At 54.4% G+C, this 12,429-nt stretch overlaps 1 protein-coding gene across 1 annotated transcript in view; it reads left to right on the forward strand.

The window, feature by feature from the left end:
• Window positions 1-8,283, forward strand: part of SPSB1 (splA/ryanodine receptor domain and SOCS box containing 1) — a 10,116-nt gene extending 1,833 nt beyond the window's left edge. Inside the window, exon 2 of the mRNA XM_011935770.1 lies at window positions 7,867-8,283. Coding sequence (XP_011791160.1) covers window positions 7,867-7,994 — 128 coding nt within the window. The 3' untranslated portion in view covers window positions 7,995-8,283. The remainder of the gene's footprint in view (window positions 1-7,866) is intronic.
• The last annotated feature ends 4,146 nt before the right edge of the window (window positions 8,284-12,429 follow it).

Genomic DNA, 12,429 nt, shown 5'->3' on the forward strand with positions numbered 1-12,429 from the left:
GGATGGATGGATGGATAAATGAACAGATGGATGAGTGGGTGGATGCATGGATGGATGAGTGGGTGGATGGATGAGTGGGTGGGTGGGTGGATGGATGGATGGATGGATGGATGGATGGATGGTTGGATGGATGGATGGATAAATGAATGGGTAGATGAGTGGGTGGATGGATGGATAGATGAGTGGGTGGATGGATGAGTGAACAGATGGATGGATGAGTGGTGGATGGATGAATGAATGAGTGGATGGATGGATGGATGGATAAATAAATGAACAGGTGGATGAGAGGGTGGATGGACGGATGGATGAGTGAACGGATGGATGAGTGGATGGAAAGCAGATAGACTAATGAATTGATGGATAAATGGGTAGATGGATGAATTAATGAGTAGGTGGTCTTTGTTTCCCTGGGTGACCTCCCTCCAGGTTTGATCCTCAGTTGACCAAATTCTAGCCCAGTTGCCAGCATATTATCAAGCTGGGGTTTGTAACCTTGGGGATACTAGGGCCTCTCCGGTAAATGAACGCTAGTGACCTTCTCTCACTCATTACACAGGCTTAGAGTCTTTCTCTTCTGCTGTAGGCTTCTGAGTGGGCTCCTTTGAGATACAGTCCTGAGGGACTTGTTCAGTCATGAATTTGGGGAGGAGCACGCAGATCAGAAACAGGCTGAGTCAACAGCGAACTCCACCTGTCCCTTTGGGAAGGGGAGTGGACTTTCTCAGACTGTGTAAATGCAGCCCACGTGTAGGGACACTGTGTTGGTGTGGGAATGGAGGCTTCATGGCTGCCCAGCTGGGAGCCCGTGGTAGCAGAAGGGCCTGGCATTGCAGAACGGCTCACCCCATGCATGGCCCTCTCTCAGAGCTCCTTGCCTGCGTGAGTCCCTTCTACCGCCTGCAAGTCCCACATCGGGAAGCAAGGGGGCTGGAAAACTCCATCCACCCGTGGGCTGACTGTCCTTAAAGGGCAGTTTTGGCTCAGCACCCTGAGTTCTAACCCCACCCTGCAGGCCAGGCAAGAGGCGGAGGAGGGTGAGGTCCCCCACCAGAGGTCAGGAATAGAGATGTTGACTCTGTCTTCAAGTCTCCAAGCCTGCAGTTTCTCCTGGAGAAGGAGGTCCTCCTCCTGTTCCTCCTCTGCCACCTCAACCTTTGAAAGATACTGGGGAAGGTGTTGGGGTGGTCAGGCATGTGCAAATGCTTACACATTTCTCTTTGGAAGCCTCCCCACCTCTCTTTCTCTTGGTCCTCTGCTGTGACTTTGACCGTGACGGCAGCGAGTTGACAGCCACACACGACATCTGTGGTGCAGGCTCCCAGGGCTGCTTGGTCCTCGTCCATGCAGCCTGGTGCCCCGAGGTCATGGGACTCCTGGAAGAGGTGGGTGGCCAGGTCTGCAGCCAGCAGGTAACTTTCCTGGGGAAGGAGTCACCTCGGAACTGAATGAGGGAACCAGCAGAGTGAGTGCTGTGTCTGTCTCCCCAGGTGTCAGAAATGATTGGCACCACATCCACAGCCAAATTTGCCTCAAGCTGGGATGGGTGTGGATTGGGAGCCCTGCCCAGGACCTAGGATCTTGAGGAGCCCTGGCCCTCAGCCCTGCCTCCCTCCTCCCAGCCAAGGGGTGGTCACGGAGCCAGGGAGGTTAATGTTCGTTCTTTGCAGACAGACAGATGAGGAGACTGCCAGGCCTACTCTTGTTGCCTGGCCACTGAGACCGTGGGGGCTCCATGAAGATTTCCAGCCCTGTGTCTTCCAGGAAGTGCCCCCGATACTGTCATGAGCTCTGGGTTTGCACAGCTTCATGGTTATATATCCCAGCTCCAATACAGTACCCAGACCCCTGGAGTGGCCGGGAGGGCACTGGAGCCTATTTGAACAGAGAGTTCTGCCCACCCACTCCTGGAGGTGCAGACGCGTGTCCTGTGAATAGGTGATTTCCTGCTTGGTTAGCTCTGCGTGAGACGGAAGGTTGGATGTGTTCATAATTTTCCTTGTTTGGAAAATCCTAAAGGTGTTGGGTGAGTGGGGGATACGAGATTGGGAATCAGTATTTGGGAACCGCATCTGTGAGCTGGAATCTAGATGGCCACTCAGAGCATCACAGCAGGGCACTGTTAGTCAATGACGAGGATGTTTTTTCCTCTCCAGCAGAAGCAGATGCCCGGCAAGTCCTGCTCAGACATGAACGGGCCCTGGGCCACGTGGTCAGTTGACTTTAGAGGCTCCAGATTGGAAAATAGATGTGGTCGTTCTTGGGACACTGAACAAAACATTGGAGGGTGGGGCACTGTCACAGCTCCGCTGCAGCGTGGGGATGGGGGGAGGTGCGGGTGTTAGCGCTGCCAGCCTCAACCCGCTTAACCTGACACCTCTGGGCGCTTACTGAGGCAGCATCTTGTGTTTTAGAAGTGTCTTTCTGTGGCTGGGCCTGGTGGTTCACGCCTGTAATCCCAGCAGTTTGGGAGGCCGAGGCAGGTGGATCACGAGGTCAGTAGTTTGAGAGCAGCCTGGCCAACATGGTGAAACCCCGTTTCTACTAAAAATGCAAAAATTAGCCAGGTGTGGTAGTGGACGCCTGTAATCCCAGCTACTCGGGAGGCTGAGGCGGGAGAATTGCTTGAACCCAGGAGGTGGAGTTTGCAGTGAGCCAAGATTGCACCACAGCACTCTAGCCTGGGCAACAGAGCAAGACTCCGTCTCTAGGGGAAAAAAAAAAAAAGTATCATTCTGGCTGCTTTGTAGAAATGGACGGCAGGGGCAAGAGTGGCCTCTGAGAGGCCAGGCCAGGGAGGAGCCAGGCTGTCCTGGTAAGAGGTGATGGGTACTTGGGCCAGGATGGAAGCCGCGGAGGTGGGGAGGGGCTGCCCAGTTCCGGGACTTTTTGGAATGGGCTCATCCATGGACTCGATGTGACAAGAAAGGGAAGCACCAAGGTGACTCGAGGTGTTTGGGTTGAGCAGTTGGAAGGTGGGGGCTGCTGACCTGAGATGGGAAGGCCCGAAGGAGGAGGAGATGTTACATTTGAGACGCTTCTTCGACACATCCAGGGGGCCCTGCGAGCCTAGTCTTGGAAAGCAGTCAGTGGGGGAGTTGTCTGCATATAGGCGGCTTCAGAGCTGCCACCCTGGGCGAGGTCTGGGGCTTTGCTGTCTCTGTCTTGGAGGTGGAGGTAGTTCCAACTCCCTGGGACATGTGGGGAGTCATCAGTGTCACCTGGGTTCGATGTTAGCAAGGGGCAGCTGTTTGCAGGGCTGCTCAGGCAGTTACCCTGCGTGTGTGCCTGCCCGGGGATCTCCCAACCCACTATCCCCTGTGGCCTCTTTCCTGCATGCCAGGCAGACCCTGCCCCCTCCCCCCCCCCAAGTAGAGTCCCTGCTTCCACACTGAGGCCGTGGCCAGGCAGAAGCAGGGGCACTGAGTTCTTGACGTTTGCCCGTACGGCCTCCCCACTGCCCAGCCAGCTGGGGCCACAGGCCCCATGCTCTGATTCCTCCTCAAGGCTTGAGGCACAAGGTCTTGTTGTGCTGAGGATGCAGCCAGAGAGGCTGCTGTGTCATCCTCCTTCTCTTTTCTGGGGAGCAGGAGTGGAGATGACCATTGCTAAGTGGGGAGACATAGGGCCTGGCCTGTCCCCAGGCCTGCCCACCACCCTCCCTGGAGATGTGGAAAGGCCTGTTTGCAAGCAGCAGGCTGGCAGGCAGTACAGGGAGAGCCCCTGACCTTGCGGGTTCTCTGGCTCCACCCGCACTGCTTTGAAGACTCCCACTGAGGAGGCATCTTCCATGCAGTTCCGCATTTTCGAATTTTCTTTAATGGCTCCCACATGGGTTTGCTGTGGTTTGTCGTGGTTGAAGGGTCAGGGAAGGTCAGCTCGTCTCCTCAAGATCAGCGCCTCCTCCCGGGCGCCTCCTTCCTGCAGTCCACTCCAGCCGGGCTCTGCGGGGAGCTACTCCTCAGGAGACTGATGCCCCCGCCACCAGGGCTGGCTGGCCTGCCGGCCTACCTGCCCTCCCTCCCTCCCTTCCTTCCATGTTGGAGAGGGGTCGTTCCAGACCCTATTCCCCACGCCCTCCAGAAGGTCTGGTCATATGAGGACCACAGGCTGTCAGAGTTCAGGGGGGATAGGGGACCAAGGGTGTCTGATCACCTAGATGAGTCTCAGGCATCCTTCCCCAGTTGACAAGGACAAAGGCTCCACGTTGTGTTTGGCTGTGCTTTTTCGTAAGAACTGCTTAGTGTAGAGGAAAACACACCCACAAGCTGTGATGGCCACCCCACCCGTGACATTCTAGAATCCATGTCCTGGAGCATGGTCCCCACAAGCTGCTTGTAGGGCCAGCCACAGGAGCCATGACAGCTATCAGTGAGGACAATGCAGAAGCCAGGGCATTCTCTGATACGGAACGTTTTTCCTTGACCTCACCGTTTCGCAGCTCATTCATTCAGCCCGTGAACTGGGCAGAGCGCCACACTCTTGATGCTTGAATTGGGTTGAAGTCTCTCAGGGAACGGCGAGACAGTCGTGGGTTGGGGCTCTGGGGCTGTGCATGTTCACGTTGGCTACCAGGTAGCTGTTTCTCACAGAAAGGTGGAAGCTGGTGCACCGTCTCTTCCAGTTCCTCAGCCTTCTGCTCCCAGAAATAGCTCCTGATTGACTTCCTGATTTCTTTGCTGCTCTTTCAGCATTGCACTCTCTCATTCAAAGAAACTATTTAAATGAATGAGCGCCTAAGCTTCCCGGGGATGGGCATAACAGCTAGAGGCCCCAGGCCACAGGACAGGTGCCCACCCCCTTGGTGGATTTCAGCAGGCACCTGGGTTTGTGGCTGGAGCTGAGCGCAAAGCTGGCAGCCCCCAGTCAAGAGTGTGGAGGTTGAGGAGAACTCCCTGGTCCTGGCAGTGACCAGCTGGAACGGGGGCTGGGCATTTTTTCACGGCACGAAGCCCACGTCTGTTTCTGTGGCCGTGCGTTCTTGGTCTCTGCCCAGCCTTTGGAAAGCAGTTAGACCGGGCCCTATGCGCCGTCAGTTTCCTCCTGCAAGATCAAGGAGGCGTGACCTGTTTATGTACTTGAGGCCCCAGAGAATAGACCCATTCACAGGATGCCTGGGTGACTCTGGTCCTATTTTCAGCTCATAACGCATCACTGCAGCCATTCACTGTCACTTCTGTAGCCCATCTTGGTGGATCCCATGACCTGTCCCTAACTGGTTTATTCAGTGGGATCCAGAGATGGCCAGGCTGTGGCAAGTCCTCCACCCCACACAGCTGCATTCACAGGGGATGGATTGCGCCAGCTGGAGGCCTCATCCCTTTAGAGTCCGTGGCTCTCAGACCTTGGACCCCTAACTCTCACCTCTCCAAGCCCATTTCCCCATCTGTAGGTTGGGGTCACAGTCCCCACCAGGCACACAACTGGTACCCCACAGGCCATGACTGGGGCTGGGGCTGCAGTGTCAGCCACTCAAGATGCTGGATGGAGCTGGGGGCTCATGTGGGCCTCTGCAGTTTAGAAACTTTTTTTTTCTTTTCTTTTTTTGGAGATGGAGTCTCATTCTGTCGCCCAGGCTGTAGTGCAGTGGCGCGATCTCAGCTCACTGCAACCTACGCCTCCCAGGTTCAAGCAATCCTCCGACCTCAAACTCCCAAGTAGCTGGGACTACAGCCTTGTACCACCATACCCAGCTAATGTTTGTATTTTTAGTAGAGATGAGGTTTTGCCACGTTGGCCAGGCTGGTCTCAAACTCCTGACCTTAGGTGATTGCCCACCTTGGCCTCCCAAAGTGCTGGGATTACAGGCATGAGCCACCGCACCTGTCCTAGAGACACCGAGGGGGTGGGCACCTGTCCTGTGGCCTGGGGCCTCTGGCTGCTATGCCCATCCCCGGGAAGCTTAGGTGCTCATTCATTTAAATAGGTTGATTCAAAACCCATTACACCAAGAGGGTAGCGACAGAACTCCCTTTCAGCCCTCACTGCTGCAGCCTGGCAGAGCTCTTGGGCCACATTCAGTGACTCTTGGAGCTTTCTCAAGTGCCTTCCAGCCACCAAGGAGAACCCCTCCACCTTCCAGTGGGGGCTGAGCCACATCCTCCCGGGAGGGAGCTCAGGGCAGCCCAGGCCCCTTGGCCCCGATGAAGGCCAGATGCAGGCGTGCTCCCAAGCAGAGAAGAGAACACACCTCCAAATTCCCCACTCCTCTGTGCAGAAGACGCACTCCCGACAGCCAAGCCAGGCCAGGCCGAGGGCTGCGATAAGCACTTCTGGCCTTCAGGATCTTGGCTGCATGGGGATTTGGGGAGAATCTGGTCTGGATTCCATGTCTTATAGATGAGGAAACAAGTCCAGGCAGACGGAGGGATCTGCTCCAGGTCAGGGTCTGGAGTCACCAGGCTGGTGCTTCACCCGAGAGAAACTCAACCCTGTGAGCTGCTGGGTGGGGGAACCCAGTCCCCACCCCATCCACGAGGGATCTGTGGGCTCCTGGACCTTAAAGGACCTGAGGTTATTTCGTTCCTCCTTTCGTCTCCAAGCGGAGCTCCTCTTAATCATCCTAAGCTGGCCACAAAAGGCCCCTTTCAAAATTCTCCATTAAAAACACTGAATGTTTCAGTTCCTTGTCAGCAGCTGTGTCTGTGACCGTCCGGATGAAGAGCAGTGGTCCCTCTTCTTTTGTTTGTTTGTTTTTCAGTTTGGGTTTTTGGTGGTGGTGGTGGTGTTGGTTTTTCTGAGACGGAGTCTTGCTCTGTCACCCAGACTGGAGTACAGTGGTGTGATCTCGGGTCACTGCAACCTCCCCCTCCCAGGTTCAAGCGATTCTCCTGCCTCAGCCTCCCGAGTAGCTGGGATTACAGGCCCGGGCCACCATGCCTCGCTCATTTTTGTATACTAATTTTCAGATTCAGGCTGGGATTCAGATCCCAGCCCTTAACCCTTGGCACACTGGGTGTCCTCTCTGTGCCTGTGTGTCCTCAGTTCTTTTTTCTTTTTTTGGACAGAGTCTTGCTCTGTCACCCAGTTTAGAGTGCAGTGGCGCGATCTCAGCCCACTGCAACCTCCGCCTCCAAGTTCAAGCGATTCTCCTGTCTCAGCCTCCTGAGCAGCTGGGGTTACAGGCACACACCACCACGCCCAACTAATTTTTGTATTTTCAGTAGAGATGGGGCTTCACCATATTGGCCAGGCTGGTCTCAAACTCCTGGCCTCAAGTGATCCACCTACCTCGGCCTCCCAAAGTGCTGGGGTTGCAGGCATGAGCTACCATGCCCAGCTGGTCTTCAGCTTTAAAATAGAGGTGAGAACGGTATCTGAGAGCAGCTGGTAACAGAAAATGATTCCCTTCCTGAAGCCTGCGTGGGGTGCAGTGCTGGGGCTGCGTGCGGGGAAGAGCTGGCTCCCATGTGCTCCGACTGACAGGCTCCAACAGCAGCTGCTGGCCTGGACAGGCAGAGTCACCAGTGGGGAAGAGCAGGGATGGCCTGGGTTCGAAACCTAGCTCCATCTCCTGCCAGCAGGGCGACCCCTGGCAAGTCATTTAGACTCTGTCCCTCAGTTTCCTCATCTGCAAAATGGGGATGAAGGTAATAGTGTCTGTGACTATTAAGCCATTCATAAGAAACCACTGTGAGGATTAAATGAGTGTTAGCAGAGGGCTCGCCCAGGTGCTCAGCCCAGGGTGGGCTCCTGTTGGTAGCTATTCACATGCTAAATTTAAAATGAAAATCAAAGCATTGCATTTTTAATTGTTTCTTTACTGATTTGAATGAACACTAATCAGTGATAATATTGCTGCAATGGTTAGCGTTGTTTGCTGAACACCCACCCAAGCTGCGCTGACCTGCAGTTTCTCTGTCTCCCTAGCCGAGCCGCTGCCGCTCATGGATTTGTGCCGCCGCTCGGTGCGCCTGGCCCTGGGGAAGGAGCGCCTGGGGGAGATCCACACGCTGCCGCTGCCGGCTTCCCTCAAGGCCTACCTCCTCTACCAGTGATGTTCGCCATCGGACCACAGCACGACAGCCACCTGGTGCCACCTCACTGAGCCACCCGCCACTGGGGCCGCTGCACCCTGCGCCTTGGACCGGCATCCACAGCCATGGACAGAGGTCCCTGGTCTTCCCTCATCCTCCGTGGCTGCCTCCATGGGACAAGGACCGATTCCAACACAGGCTCCTCTTTCCCCCTTCCCGACATCAGCAGAAGGCAGCGTCCCTGCATGCCGTCCATATACAACCCCTCTTTGAGAAAAGACAGAGAGAATAAACTCCTACGAAAGCCCTACGTTGAGCTCCAATCTGCTCTCGGGGTGGGACGGGTGCTCCCCACATGTCTGGGAGAAGGCTGCAGCCACCTGGGGTCCCAGGGTGGTGGGGGTGGCAGGTGGTGCCACAGCTCTGAGAGCAGATACCAGGGGTACTAAGAGGTGCTTAGACAAGGGCTGGTGCCCCGCCATGGGTGCCCAGCCCAGTAGGGCCATGCCGTGACAGATAGAGCTCAGGACGTCAGAAACTCACCATGGACACCAAAGCAGAACCCAAGGACCGTCCGCAGGCAAATAAGCACCCAGCATCCCTCCCGGCTGTCGGTGCCCCATACCCTGTATTTATTCTTTTAACAATAACAAAAGCCATTTATTTATTCCATCTAGAAAGGAAACCTTGTTTCAGTCCCCTCTCTCTGGCTGTTCTGTTACTTTCCTCCCACCTGTGCCCTCCCTGGGATGTGTGTGCCTTGCCCGCCGCCCTCCCTGGGCACATGTGCACACGTGCCCAGACACAAGTGTGTCTTTGGGTCCCTTGCCCTGCAGTTCCCAGAGGGCTGTGCTCCAAGTTCCCTAGCGGGCCCTTCAGGGAGAAAGAGCCTCATGTGCAATCTGGGTGTCTTCGGGGGCCCATCTGGAAGGGCTGCAGCAATTCCCGTGTCTCCGCGTAGACAGTTGACTCTTGGGCTCAGGCATCCTTGCACATGGTAGCATTTCTTTAGTCTTCTGTGGGTCTTTTGGTGTGAGTTTGATTTTGCTTTTGCTTTTCTGGCTGAGTTTTCCCAAGTACATCCTCAGAAGCTCTGGGTGTGCCAGAGGACCCCCGGAACTAAGAAGGGAGGGCGAGTGGGTCTCCATTCCCTGAGAAGCCAGGGGCAGAGTCAAGCCTCACAGAAGCCAGCGCGGGTCTCTGCTCAGCACCCCAGCTGGGGCTCCGGGCCCAGGGAAACAGCCCCAGTTCATCCCAACCCCTCTCAGAGCCTCAAGAGGGGTGGCTCGGCTGCCGGCAAGAGAGGGGTGCCCTGTCCCTGGCAACCCCTCCACGTTGCATACCCCAGCACCTGCCACCGCCTTTGCCATTTCTTTGAGCTTGAAGTTAACTCTCTTAAGAGTCTCACTTTGGTTCATTTCTGCACAGGTACAATAGATGACTTTATTTGTTTAAAATGTCTAATATATATACATACATATATATATATATTTGTCTGTAAGAATTATGTTTTAAACAGCTGCTGTAGATTACCTTTTTTTAAGTAAATCTTCCAGTGGAGTATATTTTTTAAAGCACAAAATCGGTGCCAAGACTGGGTGAGAAAAGTACATTACCCCCTTATTATTCTGAGGTTTTTGTTTTTTTTCTTCCGGGGCAGGGGACCTTATCTGTAAGACTTTTAAAGATTTTCCTCCCTCCTGTTTCAGGTGGGTCACATTCTGGTGAATGTTTCCCTTGTACAGATACCAGCTTATGGCCTTGACTCAGCCGTCCCCACGGATGCTGGGTGACCCTCTAGCTCTCTCTGCATCTCCCACCCCCCGACGCCCTGGGACCCTCGACCCCACCCTTCTTTCCTACCAGCCCAGAGCCTTGTGGCTTGTACAGTTTTGAAACTCCCGTTCTATTTTGTGATGGTTGATAATAGTAACCTAATAAAGGAACGTTTGTTAAAATATCAAACCATTTTTGAGTTCCTTGTGTGTGCCTCGGGGGAGGGGAAGAGATACAGCTGACCCCTCCTGGGTCCAGCCAGCTCCATGGCCCACAGTTTTCAGCAGATGATGGGCCAACTCCCTACCACCCCTTGGCAGAGGGTGAGATGCCAGGTGAAGCCCCAGAGAAAGAGGAGGAGAGTCCTGGAGGGAGGACCCCAGAACAGCCTCATCCCCATTTCAGAAGTTCCTCAGCCTGGCAGCCCAAGCTGTGGAAACTTGCTGAGCCTAACAGAAAGTGATTCTATGCCTTTGTGAGCACAGCAGGTTGGTTTGTGGGGTTGTAGAACTTGAGTTGACCGTGGGCTTTTTAGGAGCAGAGTGTGAGCCATTGTGGGCGTCCTCCCATTGTGGGAGTCCAGGGTCTAGGGGAAGGAGCCGGTCCTTCATTCATCTTTGTGTCCCCTGAGGCCGAGTGCATGGTGAGGTTTGCTGAACAGTTGCAGAGTGAACTTGTTTTGCTAGGCGTGTGGGCAGAGCCCCCAACAGAAAGGACAGGAAACTCTGGCTTATTTAGGGGATCAATGGGTGATAAAATGACAGTCAACAAATTTACTAAGATGTGATCTCATGTCACAGCTGGTTTCCAAAGAATTAGCAGGAGCGCATTCAGCTTGCGGTGGGGAGGCTTCATTCTCAAGGCGTGCTGGGTCCTGATAGTGCCGTGAAAAGTGCCTGACCTGAGAGCCTAAGATCCCTGGGCCCAAAGACCCATGTTCCTTTCTCTAAGAGAGCCTCCTGACCAGCTGTCCTCAGACCACACACATCAGCAGCATCTGGGAGGGGGTTGAGAAAATGCAGATTCCAGGGTCCCATCTGAGATGTACCAAGTCAACACTTCTAGGGCCAGGCCCAGGAATATGCATTTCCTGAACTCCCTAGGTGACCGTGCCTAAGAGAGTTTGGGCACCACTATTTGTGACAGTGTCAGCTGTTTTGCAGAGTTGCTGGGTAGAGGGAAATTATTCCATGGTGTCGGTGGGTTGGCCCAATGAGGAGCGTATGCACTCCTGAGTCAGACCTGGATTCAAATAACTGGCTTTGTGGCCTTGGATGAGCCTCCGGAAAACAGCAGTCACTGTAGTGTTGTAGCACTGTAGTGTAGCACCTGTCTCACAGGAGGATAGCAAGGGTAAGATGAGGCTCTCTGAACAGGACCTGGTGTCTTAGCAAGTGTGCAAACGAATGCTTTAAAAGCTCCTGCATTTCTGGAAAATGGCAGTTTCTGGGTTGCGACTTTGTCTTTAAGAATGGACCAGATGTTTGGGCATGGTGGCTCATGCCTGTAATCCCAGCACTTTTGGGAGGCCAAGGCGGGCGGATCATGAGGTCAAGAGACGGAGACCATCCTGGCCAACATGGTGAAACCCAGTCTCTACTAAAAATGCAAAAATTAGCTAGGCATGGTGGCACGTGCCTGTAGTCCCAGCTGCTCAGGAGGCTAAGGCAGGAAAATGACATGAACCCGGGAAGCCGAGGCTCCAGTGAGCCGAGATCACACCACTGCACTCCAGCCGGGGCGACACAGTGAGACTCTGTCCCCCTCCAAAAAAAGAATGGACCAGACATTCCTAAACCAACTTCCTGATAATGATCTTCCTTCCCAGGTAAAGTCTCCAAAGGTCAAGGTAGGTATTGGGAAGAGGGACCCCTAGATGCGTTTCCCAGATGCGGTTGGAGGAAAGGGTGGTCTAAAATGATTTTCAGGTTGGAGTTCATGTCTGGGTTGCAGTTGGAACTCCGCTTCCTTTGAAGGGGGCGGCAGGGGAGGAGTGGGGTTGGGGTCAGGCACTGGGGGCGGGGGAGGCACAGGGAAAATCAGGGCCCTTGTGCTGCCAGGAGACTTCTCGGGGAGCAGGGTTTTGTGCTGAAGGGAGTGGGATTAATAAAACCATCTGTGCAGACTTGGCCCATGTGGTTGTAATTAATCCCCTGCCTTCAAGCAGGTAGCAGACTCTCAGGGCTTGGCCATAGATGGGAAGAGTCCTCCGGTCCCCACCCTTCAGCACGCAGCTTCCCTCCCGCCTTCTCCACTCCTCAACGAGATGAGGAATGTGGAATTTACTGAACCATAAACTATGCCGGGGGAGCTGGGGAGGGGGCCGAAGACAGAGCAATTAGTTCATGCTCCAGTCCAGACACCCAAACATGGTTGGATTCCAGCTGCAAGGAATATTTGAAATAAATGAGCTGCCCAGGGCCAGGAGTTTGCTGTGTTTTCTGTACGGGGCCATGGCAACCAGGGAGGAAATCGTGAGCTAGGGACTGGGCTCTAGAGTCAACAAATGATGTCCTGGCCCAGCAAATGCAGAGGAAACCGCTCATGGCTCTCCTCGGGTTTCTCAGGATTCAGCTGCTGGCAGGCAGGACTCGGGCTGACCATCTCCCTGGTGCACTCAGACCGTGGTGTTCTCTCCTGGGTTCTGATTTTTTTTTTTTTTTTTTCTGGTAAGGAAAGA

The sequence above is a fragment of the Colobus angolensis genome, unplaced genomic scaffold (assembly GCF_000951035.1).
Source record: "Colobus angolensis palliatus isolate OR3802 unplaced genomic scaffold, Cang.pa_1.0 Scaffold149, whole genome shotgun sequence".
Lineage (NCBI taxonomy): Eukaryota > Metazoa > Chordata > Mammalia > Primates > Cercopithecidae > Colobus > Colobus angolensis.